This window comes from Macaca fascicularis, chromosome 1 (assembly GCF_037993035.2).
Source record: "Macaca fascicularis isolate 582-1 chromosome 1, T2T-MFA8v1.1".
In the NCBI taxonomy this organism is placed as follows: domain Eukaryota; kingdom Metazoa; phylum Chordata; class Mammalia; order Primates; family Cercopithecidae; genus Macaca; species Macaca fascicularis.
In genome coordinates this window covers 222,690,829-222,704,657 of record NC_088375.1, presented here as the reverse complement: position 1 = coordinate 222,704,657, position 13,829 = coordinate 222,690,829, and the positions used below count along the sequence as shown (strand labels likewise).

General features: G+C 46.4%; 1 protein-coding gene across 9 annotated transcripts in view; it reads left to right on the top strand.

Moving 5' to 3' along the window:
* Window positions 1-13,829, top strand: part of TNFRSF8 (TNF receptor superfamily member 8) — an 80,837-nt gene that overhangs the window by 29,415 nt on the left and 37,593 nt on the right. For all 9 annotated transcript variants that reach the window (XM_074019938.1, XM_065529757.2, XM_045380537.3 and 6 more), the window contains exons 3-4: window positions 4,163-4,279; window positions 12,174-12,326. In XM_074019938.1, coding sequence (XP_073876039.1) covers window positions 4,163-4,279; window positions 12,174-12,326 — 270 coding nt within the window. The remainder of the gene's footprint in view (window positions 1-4,162; window positions 4,280-12,173; window positions 12,327-13,829) is intronic.

Sequence of the window (13,829 nt, the reverse complement as noted above, 5' to 3'; positions counted from 1 at the left end):
ATTTCCCCTTTTCTTTTTCTTTTTTTTTTGAGATGGAGTTTCCCTCTGTTGCCCAGGCTGGAGTGCAGTGGTGTAATCTCAGCTCACTGCAACCTCCACCTCCCAGGTTCAAGTGATTTTCCTGCCCCAGCCTCCTGAGTAGCTGGGATTACAGGGACATGCCACCATACCCGGCTAATTTTTGTATTTTTAGTAGAGATGGGGTTTCACTATGTTGGCCAGGCTGGTCTTGAACTCCTGACCTCAGGTGATCTGTCCGCCTCAGCCTCCCAAAGTCCTGGGATTACAAGCGTTAGCCACCGCGCTGGCCACATTTCCCCTTTTCATGAGAACACCAGTCAGATTGGATTAGGCCCACCCTAGCGACTTCATTTTAACTGGATTGCCTCTTTAAAGCCCCTATCTCCAAATAAAATCACATTCTGAGGTACTGGGGGTTAGGATTCTAGAATATCTTTTTTGGGGGGAGACACAGTTTAATCCATATCAACATTCAGGATGTATGAGGGATGTCAGAGAAAAGACCAAGGTGCCCAGACTGGCTGCAGTAGAGAGGGCGTGAAGTGAGCAATGTACTAGAATGCCAGACTGGGAAGGTGGAGGCACCGTGTGAGGCCTGGGAGTGCAGGCTGGGGAATGCCATATGAATTAGGTTGACAGAACATGTTTTAATGAAATATGTGTGAGGCCCTATGATAGGGGAGGCATTGGTGAGTGGACATGGAAAGACTCATCCTCAAGGAGCTGACTTTTTTTTTTGAGACGGGGTCTTGCTTTGTTGCCCAGGCTGGAGTGCAGTGGTGCAATCTCTGCTCACTGCAACCTCTGCCTCCTGGGTTCAAGTGATTCTCCTGCCTCAGCCTCCTGAGTAGCTGGGATTACAGGTGTGCACCACCACACCTGGCTGATTTTTGTATTTTCAGTAGAGACGAGGTTTTACCGTGTTGGCCAGGCTGGTCTCAAACTCCTGACCTCAAATGATCCGCCTGGGCCAGGTGCAGTGGCTCACGCCTGTAATCCCAGCACTTTGGAAGGTCAAGGTGGGCGGATCATGAGATCAGGAGATCGAGACCATCTTGGCTAACACGGTGAAACCCCATCTCTACTAAAAATACAAACAATTAACCGGGTGTGGTGGTGATTGCCTGTAATCAAAGGTGGTGATTTCTGTATCAAAAAGAAAATAAAAATAAAAATAAAAGATTCGCCCGCCTCAGCCTTCCAAAGTGCTAGGATTACAGGCATGAGCCATTGCACCCGATGGAGCTGACGTTCTTATGGGGAATTAGACACTGTGAAGACTGAGCTCACAAATAAATGTGTGATTACGACAGTTAGGTGTTGAAGGGCAAGGAAATGAGTCTTTGTTTTTACTGGGAATCACGACCAAGGCTCTGAGACAGTGATGCTTTGATTATGATGTGAAGGCTGAGTGGGAGTTACTAGGGGAGAGGAGTATTCCTGGCAGAGGACCAGCTTGTGCAAAGGCCCTGGGGTGGCAGAAGCGAGCATGGCCCCTTTAGGGAACAGGGGAGGCCAGTGTGGCTAGAGATGAACGGGCAAGGGGGACACAGGTGAGCCGAACCTCACTGGCCATGGTAAGGACCCATCCTGGGAGCCATGAGAAGCCTTTGAAAGTTTTCAGCAAGGAATGATGGGGTCATATTTACCTCTCGGAAAGACTACTGGGGAACTACTGAAGTGTCTGAGTTAGAAAGCGACAGCCATGAAGCTAGTTTTTTTTTTTTTTTTTTTTTTTGAGATGGAGTCTCACTCTATCGCCCAGGCTGGAGTGCAGTGACATGATCTCGGCTCACTGCAACCTCTGCCTCCCAGTTTCAAGCAATTCTCCTGCCTCAGCCTCCTGAGTAACTGAGATTACAAGCATGTACCACCACGCCCAGCTAATTTTTAGTAGAGACAGGGTTTCGCCATGTTGGCCAGGCTGGTCTTGAACTTATGACCTCAAATGATCCACGCGCCTCGGCCTCCCAAAGTGCTGGGATTACAGGTTTGACCCACTGTGCCTGGTCTGAAGTTAGTATTTTTGAGAGGTTCTTGTGTGTTGTACTAGGGCAGAGGTGCTTACCCTGGGGTCCGTGGACTCTCAAAGGTAGATTTCACGGGGAACATGAACCTGAATGGATTCAATTATTTTAATTAGCTTCTAGCTAAAATTCCCTTATGAATTCCTCCCATTATGAATTAAGGCAACAAAGCATAGTGGTAATTGGAGTACACAGCTCTGTCATCAGCAGAAATCATAGATATTCTCATATTCTATTACAGTGGCTGCAGATGTTGTGAAATGTTTGGACTCATCACTGCTTTGAAACTATGGAGTTATTTTATCCTATTATCTAATGAGTTTACAAAGAATCACATGTTACTGTGTCTTTTTTTTTTTTTTTTTTGAGATGGAGTTTTGCGCCTGTTGCCCAGGCTGGAGTGCAATGGTGCGATCTCGGCTCATTGCAACTTCCGCCTCCCGGGTTCAAGTGATTCTCCTGCCTCAGCCTCCCAAGTAGCTGAGATTACAGGTGCCTGCCATGACACCCGGCTAATTTTTGTATTTTTAGTGGAGACGGTGTTTCACCATGTTGACTAGGCTGGTCTTGAACTCCTGACCTCATGTGATCCACCCGCCTCGGCCTCCCAAAGTGCTGGGGTTACAGGCGTGAGCCACCGCGCCCGACCTGTTACTATATCTTATGTTATTAAGTTTAATGCTTTGATAACCATATTCTAATATAGTTGGATTCCTCTGTATTCCTACATATTCTATTTATGAATTCATGATTCTGTGCAGTGTCCACAGGCTTCCTTAGAATGATTAGGGGCACAAGAAATATTGGGAACCCCCTGGTCTAGGGGAACCCCCTGGATTATTTTCACTGTAACTGGCAAAAGGGCTCAAATAAGACAAAAGACAAATAATTGGCTCCATAACAGGGAAGTCCATGAACACCCTACATTCAGATGTTTGAATTATGTCCTCAGGAGCCCATTTCTCTCCAACTCTGGCTTCTGTTGGCTTCTGAGTCACCTCCTTCTTTGGCAAGTCCTGCCCACACCATGCCCACGCTTAGGCAGTGATGACCTGGGCAGCTCTGGGCTTACCCGGCCCTTTCAGCCAGGAATCCAGTAGATACTGGATTTTTATCCAGCTTATTGGCTGGCATGCCTGGGTCATGTGCCCATACTAAACCAATCACAGTGGTGAGGAACATGGAGTACTCTGATTGGCCTGCTTGGGTCATGTGGCACTCTTGAGACAATTATATTGATGGGAAGAAGTATTCTGATTGGCCTGCTTGGGTCATGTGCTCATCCTGGAAGCAAGGTAGGCAGCGATTGCTGGATGACTTGTGTATCTCCAAATCAGGCTGGATTAGGGTCCTCGTGACAGGGGTGTCCAATCTGTTGGCTTCCCTGGGCCACATTGGAAGAAATGAATTTAGTCTAACACTAAGGATAGTGTTTTAGCTCTTAACTGACGAGCAAAAAAAAAAAAAAAAAAAAAAAAAAATCTCATAATGTTTTAAGAAAGTTGCTGAGTTTGCGTTGGGCCTCATTCAAAACTGTCCTGGATCGAATGCGGCTCGTCCTGCGTTGGACAAGCTTGGTCTAGACTTTCATGGTCTAAAGTTATGACTCCGCTAATTCCTGCAGTGAGATAAGATCCCTGCAGAGAATGACAACCTGCTCATATAGGGCTTGTTGGGTGCCAGGGACTGCTGTAGTACTTTATACATATTTATCTTAGCAGTCCATTCAGTCCTTCCAAGAACACTAGGAGGTAGGTCCTATTATTAACTTAATAGTGCTAAATATATACACTTACTATGTACCCCCGCCCCCCCCCCCCCCAAAACAGCGCTGACAAGGTCATTATCATGCAATTGGCAAATGGCAGCCCTAGAATCCCAGGCCCAGCTCTCTATAACTATCTTGCTTTTCCTTGCCTGCTAGGGGCTCTTAGGCTAGAGTTGCCCCTCCTGGGTGTCAGGGCTTCCATCCATAGCACAAGAATTGGACTGACACATTTCGCGGGTTGGAGGTGGAACTGGGAGGCGCTTCAGGGATGAGAGGTGTGGGGCATTGGGTTGTAAGGCCTTTGCTAAGTCAGCCTGGTTTGGAGCTTCTCTGTTTCTTTTTCAAGGGCTGTTCCCGACACAGCAGTGCCCACAGAGGCCTGCTGACTGCAGGAAGCAGTGTGAACCTGACTACTACCTGGATGAGGCCGGCCGCTGTACGGCCTGCGTGAGTTGTTCTCGAGGTAAGGGCCCTTGTTCTCTCTCCAGGGCCTCCTTCTAGGGAGCATGAGGGGTCCTCAGAGGAGAGGTGAAGAATCTGGAAGGTGGAGAGCATCATGATTTGACGTCTGTTCTCTGAGTTGCCCTCCTGGTACCTCAGTTTACCTCTCTGCGTTTGTGATTTGATATCAGCCATGACCTTTTGCGTCCATACTCTCACGGAGACTTAACATGTTCCCTGGAGGAGAAGACTCACATTTTTTTGAGTTTAATCCTCACCACAGCCCTAGGGACGATTTCTTGCTTATCCTTGCTTTACAATGAGGAATTTGAGGATAGTGAGGTTAAGGGCCTTTCCAAAGTTACAGAACTCTGGTAAGTGGCAGAACTGAAGTTTGAGTTGTGGCCTGACGCCAAGAGCTGTGTACTTTTCCTAGGACCACAGGACTTCCAGGGAAACTGTTTCAATATGACCTTTTTTTTTTTTTTTTTTTTTTTTTTTGAGACGGAGTTTCACTCTGTCCCCCAGGCTGGAGTGCAGTGACCGGATCTCAGCTCACTGCAAGCTCCACCTCCCGGGTTTACGCCATTCTCCCGCCTCAGCCTCCCGAGTAGCTGGGACGCCTGCCACCTCGCCCGGCTAGTTTTTTGTATTTTTTAGTAGAGACGGGGTTTCACCGTGTTAGCCAGGATGGTCTCGATCTCCTGACCCCGTGATCCGCCCGTCTCGGCCTCCCAAAGTGCTGGGATTACAGGCTTGAGCCACCGCGCCCGGCCTCAATATGACCTTTTATTGTTCATTTCTTATTATGGTTAGAGAATGCGGTCTGTGTGCTAGCTAGTGTTTATTTTTGTGTGGATATTTTTGGGGGGCAGTTGGGGAGCAGGGTGGGGGAAATTTGTTGAGATCTTTTTGTGGTCTAATAATAATAAATGATCACATATTTTCAGAGTGTTCAGTGTGTGGGTGTTTTAAAATGTGTATTGTTTGTTGCGTATAAAGTTCTCTATGTATCTATTAGGTTAAGCTTGTTAATTGTTATTTAAATAATATGTACCCTTATTTACTTTTATCACCTTTATTTCTGAGAGATGTGTTAAAATCTTATCTCTCAGTACACTTGTTCATCTATTAGATTTTCATTGTGTTCTATTTTTGCTTCATATATGTCAAAGCTATGTTATTAGGTACATAAATGTTCATGAATATTATGTGTTTTTGGTGGGTTGGGCTTTTTATCCACATGAATATACCTCTCCATTCCTTGTAATGCCTTTTCCCTTAATTTCACATTTATTTGACAGTAATATTGCTATTCCTTCCTGGAAGAAGTAGCAAAGGTTAAAAAGAAAGAAGAGTAATAATAATACTGCCATTTCTTCTTTCTTTACATTAACATTTATCTGGTATATCTTTGAATTTCTAAAATTAATGACTGCATTTTATGAAATGAAAATTATAAACATTTATTATTTAAAATTCAAGCAATACAAAGAGTGAAAGGAAGAAAACAAACATTGCCTTCCCCAGCCCTCCATCTATAGACAACTACTATTATCATTAGATGGTTGACATGCTTCTCTACCTCTCTGGATAAAGATAGGGAGGTTAGTAACCAGACAGGCTGTACACACATACAAAGAAGGAATTTTAAGAGAATGGCAACATCTTATTTATGACATTAAAATGATAATATTTAATTTTAATCAAAAGTATCAGAAAAAGAAACCAAAGTGAAACAGAAGAATGCCAGACCTCAGTCAGATTAATGTATTTTCAGCAAAAGATATTGCAGTTCCTTTAAAAAAAACCCCTCTAAAATTAAGAAAGGAGGTTATGAAAATCAGTAAGTGGTTAATAATCATTTCAGGAACTACTGTCTCTTGCGGTAAAGGTACAATCTGCTTATTTCGAGTTTTGGACAGTAGAGAATAGATTGACTCCCTGTAACAAAGAACAGAGCAATTATTTTTCCCCACCTCCTCATCCTCTTCCTGACTTTTATTGCTTACACAATTTTTACTTTGTCGTAATCTATAATGTTTATATTCTCATCTGCAACCATAAGCCCCTTGGCATGTTAGCCTGAAAATTTTTTATTATTCATGATGAGTTTATTTGGCACAATTTCTCCATTCCTGAGTTTTTCACTTCGATTCATCATTTGAGTGATTGGATTACACTGTCAGGTGGATTTTTCAAGAAGGGCTCAATATTCTCTGAGTTATTTCATGTTTGAGGATGCTTGTCTGTTGCTTATATTTTTGTTCTCTTTTTTACTTTTTGAGACAGAGTCTGACTCTGTCGCCCAGGCTGGAGTGCAGTGGTGCGATCTCGGCTCACTACAACCTCCACCTCCTGGGTTCAAGCGATTCTTCTGCCTCAGTCTCCTGAGTAGCTGAGATTACAGGGATGTGCCACCACGTCCGGCTAATTTTTGTATTTTTAGTAGAGATGGGGTTTCATCATGTTGCCCGGGCTGGTCTCAAACTCCTGACCTCAAGTGATCCACCCGCCTCAGCCTCCCAAAGTGTTGGGATTACAGGCGTGAGCCACCACGCCCGGCCCAATTTCTTTCTTTACATTTTAAGACAGGGTCTCACTTTGTTGTCCAGGCTGGCCTTAAACTCCAGGGCTCAAGTGTTCCTCCTGCCTCGGCCTCCCGAGTAGCTGGGGCTGCAGGTGCATACCGCTGCACCCAACTTACAATTTTTTTGTGTGTCTCTGAGGATATAAATTATAGTCATGCATTGCTTAATGACAGGAATACATTCTGACAAATGTGTCAGGCAATTCTGTCACTGTGCAAACATCCTAGAGTAGTGTACTTACACACACCTACATGATGTAGCCTACTGCGCACCTAGGCTCTATGGCAGATCCTTTTGCTCCTAAGCTACAAATCTGCACAGCACACGACTGTCCTGAATACTGTAGGCAACTGTGACACAATAGTAAGTATCTGTGTATCTAAACATAGAAAAGGTGCAGTAAAAATACGATATAGGCCGGGCGCAGTGGCTCACACCTGTAATCCCAGCACTTTGGGAGGCCGAGGCGGGTGGATCACCTGAGGTCAGGAGTTCGAGACCAGCCTGGCCAGCATGGCGAAACCCCATCTCTACTAAAAATACAAAAATTAGCCGGGTGTGGTGGCACGTGCCTGTAGTCCCAGCTACTCGGGGGGCTGAAGCAGGAGAATTGCTTGAACCTGGGAGGCAGAGGTTGCAGTGCACCAAGACTATGTCACTGTACTCCAGCCTGGGTGACAGAGCGAGGCACCATCTTAAAAAAAAAAAAGGCATGAAATATAAAAGATGGCACATTTATACAGGGCACTTACCATGAATGGAACTTGCAGGACACGAAGTTGTTCTGGGTGAGTCAATGAGTAAGTGGTGGGTGAGTGTGATGGCCTAGGGCATTACTATACACTATATAGTACATTTTATCAATGCCGTACTTTATCAATGCCGTACACTTAGGCTACACTAAATTTATAAGACATATTTTTCGCCGGGCGCGGTGGCTCAAGCCTGTAATCCCAGCACTTTGGGAGGCCAAGACGGGCGGATCACGAGGTCAAGAGATGGAGACCATCCTGGCTAACACAGTGAAACCCCGTCTCTACTAAAAAATACAAAAAACTAGCCGGGCGAGGTGGCGGGCGCCTGTAGTCCCAGCTACTCGGGAGGCTGAGACAGGAGAATGGCGTAAACCCGGGAGGCGGAGCTTGCAGTGAGCTGAGATCCGGCCACTGCACTCCAGCCTGGGTGACAGAGCCAGACTCCGTCTCAAAAAAAAAAAAAAAAAAAAAAAAAGACATATTTTTCTTTCTTCAATAATATATTAAACAACTTTTTCACTTTATAAACTTTAACTTTTTAAACTTTGGCTCTTTTCTAATAACACTTAGCTTAAAGCGCAAACACATTGTACAGCTGTACAAAAATATTTTCTTTATAGCCTTATTCAATACACTCTTTTATATTTTAAAATTTTATTATTTTTAACATTTTTAAGTTATATGCTGAGACACAAACACTTACATTATCCGAGGCAGGATCATCGGAATCACTGTCTTCCTCCTCTGAATCTTGTCCCATTGGCAGGGCGCAGTGGCTTACACCTGTAATCCCAGCACTTTGGGAGGCCGAGGTGGGCAGATCACTTGAGGTCAGGAGTTCAAGACCAGCCTGGTCAACATGGTGAAATCCTGTTTCTACTAAAAATATAAAAATTAGCTGGGTATGTTGGCATGCGCCTGTAATCCCAGCTAATCAGGAGGCTGAGGCAGGAGAATCACTTGAACCTGGGAGGCAGAGGTTGCAATGAGCCGAGATTGCGCCACTGCACTCCAGCCTGGATGACAGAACAAGACTCTGTCTCAAAAAAAAAAAAAAAAGAAAGAAAAAGATAAAAAGAAATGAATCTTGTCCCATTGGAAGGTCTTCAGGGGCGGTAACATGCATGGAGTGCCATCTCCTATGGTGACAATGCCTTCTTCTGGAGATCTCCTGAAGGACTTATCTGAGGCTGTATTACAATTAATTTTTTTTTTTTTAAATAAGTGAGAGTACAAGAATTGGACTGACATATTTTGGGGGTTAGAGGTGGAGCTGGGAGGGGCTTCAGGGATTATCTAAAATAATGATAAGGCCAGGCTTGGTGGCTCATGCCTGCAGTCTCAGCACTTCGGGAGGCCCGCCTGGGAGGATTGCTTGAGGTCAGGAGTTTGAGACCCGCCGGGCAACACAGCAAGACCTCCATCTCTACAAAAAATAAAATAAATTAGCTGGGTGTGGTGGCATGTGCCTGTAGTCCCAGCTACTCAGGAGGCTGAGGTGGGAGGATTGCTTGAGCATAGGAGGTTGAGCCTGCAGTGATCTGTGATGGTGCCACTGCACTCCAGCCTGGGCAACACAGCAAGACCCTGTTTAAAAAAAAAGTGATAAAAAGTATAGTACTGTAAGTACATAAACCAGCAATATAGCTTTTTATTATCATTATCAAGAATTATGTACTATCCATAATTGCATGTGCTATGCAGCACTTTTATAGAACTGGCAGTGCAGTAGGTTTGTTTACACCAACTTCTCCACAAACACAGGAGTAAAGCGTGTGCTGTGACCTTGCTATGGCTATGACATCACTAGGCAATAAGAATTTTTCAGCTCCATTATAATCTCTCTCTCTCTTTTTTTTTTTTGAGATGGAATCCCACTGTGTTGCCCAGGCTGGAGTGCAATGGTACAATCTCGGCTCCCTGCAACCTGGGTTCAAGCGATTCTCCTGTCTCAGCCTCTCGAGTAGCTGGGATTACAGGCATGTACCACCACTCCTGGCTAACTTTTGTATTTTTTTAATAGAGGTGGGGTTTCACCATGTTGGCCAGGCTGATCTTGAACTCCTGACCTCAGGTTATGCGCCCTCCTCAACCTTCCACAGTGCTGGGATTACAGGTGTGAGCCACTGTGCCCGGCCTCCATTATGATCTTATGGGACCATCATCATGTACAGCATCCATCGTTGACTGAAGCGTTGCTCTGCCGTGCGTGAATGTATCGTTTCTAATGTTTTGTTCTGTTTTTCCTCTTTTCTGCCTCCTTGAGTGTTAGTTCTCTTTGCATTCAGACCTCCTCTTCCTTGGCGCTGGTTTTCCTCTGATGTTTGGTGACTTCTAGTTCTGTGCACATCGTATCTCATGATGTGAGTGGTCTGCAAATGGAGCCTCTGAAACCCACCTCTAAGGGCCGTAGGGCTCAGGTGGGGCTGCAGTAGTCTCTTTGCGGGGAGACGCGTGGCCTCTGCTGTGTGGCATGAGTCCATGAGGAGCTACCCAGAGCCTTCCCCTCTTCTTCAGTGAGTCCTCCTTGGCTGTATTCTGGGCTGTGGCCTCCTTTGCTCTGATCTCCTCTGTCCTCTGCCTTCCATATTTCGGGGAGTTGTCTTCATTTCGGATCTGCCAAAGTTGCCCCTTCTTGGTCTCCAGGCCTGTTACACGTTAATTATTAGTTTTACCATTGCTATGTTGTTGTTGTTATTGTTTGTTTTTTGTTTTTTTTTTTTGAGATGGAGTCTCGCTCTTTTGCTCAGGCTGGAGTGAAGCAGGGCGATCTCAACTCACTGCAACCTCCACCTCCTGGGTTCAAGGCATTCTCCCATCTCAGCCTCCCGAGTAGCTGGGATTATAGGTGCCCGCCACCACACCCGGCTAATTTTTGTATTTTCAGTAGAGGCGGGTTCACTATGTTGGCCGGACTGGTCTCAAACTCCTGACCTCAGGTGATCTGCCCACCTTGGCCTCCCAAAGTGCTGGGATTACAAGTGTGAGCCACCACTCCCGGCCTAACTGTACTTTTTATGTCTGTTAACCAACCTGTGATTTCCTGCTTTTTCTGCCTGCACTTGTTATTATCTGTCTTTTTGATTCTAGTCATTCTAGTGGATATGAAGTGGTATCTCACTGTGATTTTGACTTGCATTTCCTTAATGGCTAACGGTTGTACATTTTTCATGTGTTTATTGGCCAGATGTGTATCTTCTTTAGAGAAATGTCTATTCCAATCCTTTGTCCTTTAAAAAAAATTAATAAACTATTTCTGGCTGGGCACAGTGGCTCATGCCTGTAATCCCAGCACTTTGAGAGGCTGAGGCGGGTGGATCACCTGAGGTCAGGGGTTTGAGACCATCCTGGCCAATGTGGTGAAACCCCATCTCTACTAAAAATACCAAAAAATTAGCTGGGCATGGTGGTACGCCCCTGTAATCCCAGCCCAGGAGGTTTAGGCAGGAGAATTGCTTGAACCTGGGAGATGGAGGCTGCGGTGAGCCGAGATAGCACCACTGCACTCCAGCCTGGGTGACAGAGTGAGACTCTGTCTTAAAAAAAAAATTAATAAATGATTTCTTGAAGCAATTTTAGATTTACAAGAAAATTGAACAGAAAATACAGAGTTCCCATATACCTTCTATCCCCTTCCCAGTCTCCCACAGTTTCCCCTGTTTTTTGTTTGAAACAGGGTATCACTCTGTTGCCCAGGCTGGAGTGCAGTGGTGCAATCACAGCTCTTTACAGCCTCAACCTCCTGGCTTCAAGCGATCCTCCCGCCTCAGCCTCCCAAGTAGCTGGGACTACAGGCATGTGCTACCATGCCTGGCTAATTTTTTTTTTTTTTTTTTGTAGAGACAGGATTTCGCCATGTTGCCCAGGCTGGTCTGGAATTCCTGAGGGCAAATGGTCCTCCTGCCTCGGCCTCCCAAAGTGCTGGGATGAAAGGCGTGAGCCACTGCACCCGGACTCCCCTGTCATGAACACCTGGCATTAGTGTTGCACAGTTGTTAGCATGGGTGACCCGATAATGATGCATTATTCTTACTAACAGTGCGTTATTATTACTAACAATGTCCATAGTTTACATCAGGGTTCACTCTTGGTGTTGCCCATTCTAGGGCTTTAGAAAAATGGATGATGACACGTGCCCACCATCACAGTGGCATCCGGAATATTTTCACTGCCCCAAATGTGTCCTGAGCTCATCGCTTCATCTCTCCCTCCCCCTGAACCTCTGGCAGCTACTGGTCTTTTTACTGTCTCGATAGTTTTGTCTTTTCCAGAAATGTCATGTAGTTGGAATCAGTGTGTAGCCTTTTCAGACTGGTGTCTTTCATTTAGCAATGTGCGTCTAAGTTTCCTTCATGCCTTTTTTTTTTGTATTTAAAAAAATTGGTACATTAATTTATTTTGATTTTTAATCCAATTTTAGTGGTCACCAGGGGGGTGAGCTGGGAGGTGGAGGCTGCACTGTGGCTGCCTGTGGAGAGAGGCTGACTGCTCTCTCTCCCTCATCTCAAGAGCTCTCTGGAGAGACGCCTTTCTTCTGTTCCCCTCTGTGACACCGTCTGTGTCCTTTCAGACGACCTCGTGGAGAAGATGCCGTGTGCGTGGAACTCCTCCCGTGTCTGCGAATGTCAGCCTGGCATGTTCTGTGCCGTGTCTGTCGTCAACTCCTGTGCCCGCTGCTTCTTCCATTCTGTCTGCCCAGCAGGGATGATTGTCAAGTTCCCAGGTCAGTGTCCCCACCCTCGGCCCAGGACAGAGATCTGTGCCGTTGCTGCTGCACCTTTCGCCCACCCCCGTGCACTACTGACTTCCGACCTCCTGCTTCCCGGAGCCTGTCGGACAGATCGTGTCTCCTTTGGCGATGGGCCAGGGATGTACCCAGCACCCAGCCCTTCTGCTGCCCTCCCCCATCTTGTGTTCCAGGTACAGAGAGACCCTGCTGTCCCCTGGCATAGACCTGGCTGGAGGAGGTCTTGGTTTGGTTTGAGGCTCAAGGCAGAGGTTATCTGATGCCCCCTAAACAAGAAGGAAACCTCAAGTCTCTATCCTGGGAGTTCCCTGGAAGATTGGGGTTGATTTCACCCTTTCAGGTTCAGGGCATTGGGAGTTAGAGGTGCTGAGAGATCCGGCTCCGGCCTCAAGCCTTGAGAAACTTGGGTTTCTTTTCCAACTTACCATGTGACCTCAGACAAGTTTCTTACTTCTCTGACTTCTACTTCTCTGATAGTACAAGGTGTCGAGGCTGCTCGTAACCAGAGAAGGGGTACGGGCCACAGAAACTGTCTGGGTGGCATTGGGACCATCTTCCGGAAGGGAGGCATGAGGAGTGGGTGGGCTTTGGAGCACAGCACGAAGTGGGTGCCGCAGCTGCAGCGTGCATGGAGCCGGGGAGACGGGCTCAGAGGCAGCCCCGTGTCCATGGAGGAGAAAAGTACCACGAAGTTCCTGTGGTTTCTCCCCCAGCCGGGCCCTTCTCTGGAGTCCCATGCCCTGTTGTGCAGACCTGAGGATTGGCAGTCACCCCCATCGCTACCACTGCCTGCCCCTTTTGTCCTTCCCCTCTTCCCTCATCTTTCACAGCCAGCCCGTCCTCGAGTCTTGTAGACTTGGCCCCCAATTATCTTCCCCACCTTCTCACCCCCAGTTCCTTCTCTTATACAGCCCCCAGGGCAGACAGTCAGAATGACTCTTGCAAGACCAAATCTGAATCTGATCCTCTCTGTCTGTCTCTCTGTCTCTCTCTGTCTCTCTGTCTCTGTCTCTCTCACACACATACACAGACACACACACACACACACACACACACACATACACACACATACACAGACACACACATACACAGACACACACACACACACACACAGACACACACACACACACACACACATACACACACATACACATACACAGACACACACACACACACACACACACACATACACAGACACACACACACACACACACACACACACACATACACACACATACACAGACACACACACACACACACACACACACACACACACACACACGGGTATATACCTGAAATGCTTCAGATTCTTCCTGTTACTCTAAAGATAAGGACACAAGGCCAGGTGTGGTGGCTCACGCCTGTAATCCCAGCACTTTGGGAGGCCGAGGCCGGCAGATCACTTGAGGTCAGGGGTTCAAGACCATCCTGGCCAACATGGTGAAAACTCGTCTCTACTAAAAATACAAAAATTAGCCA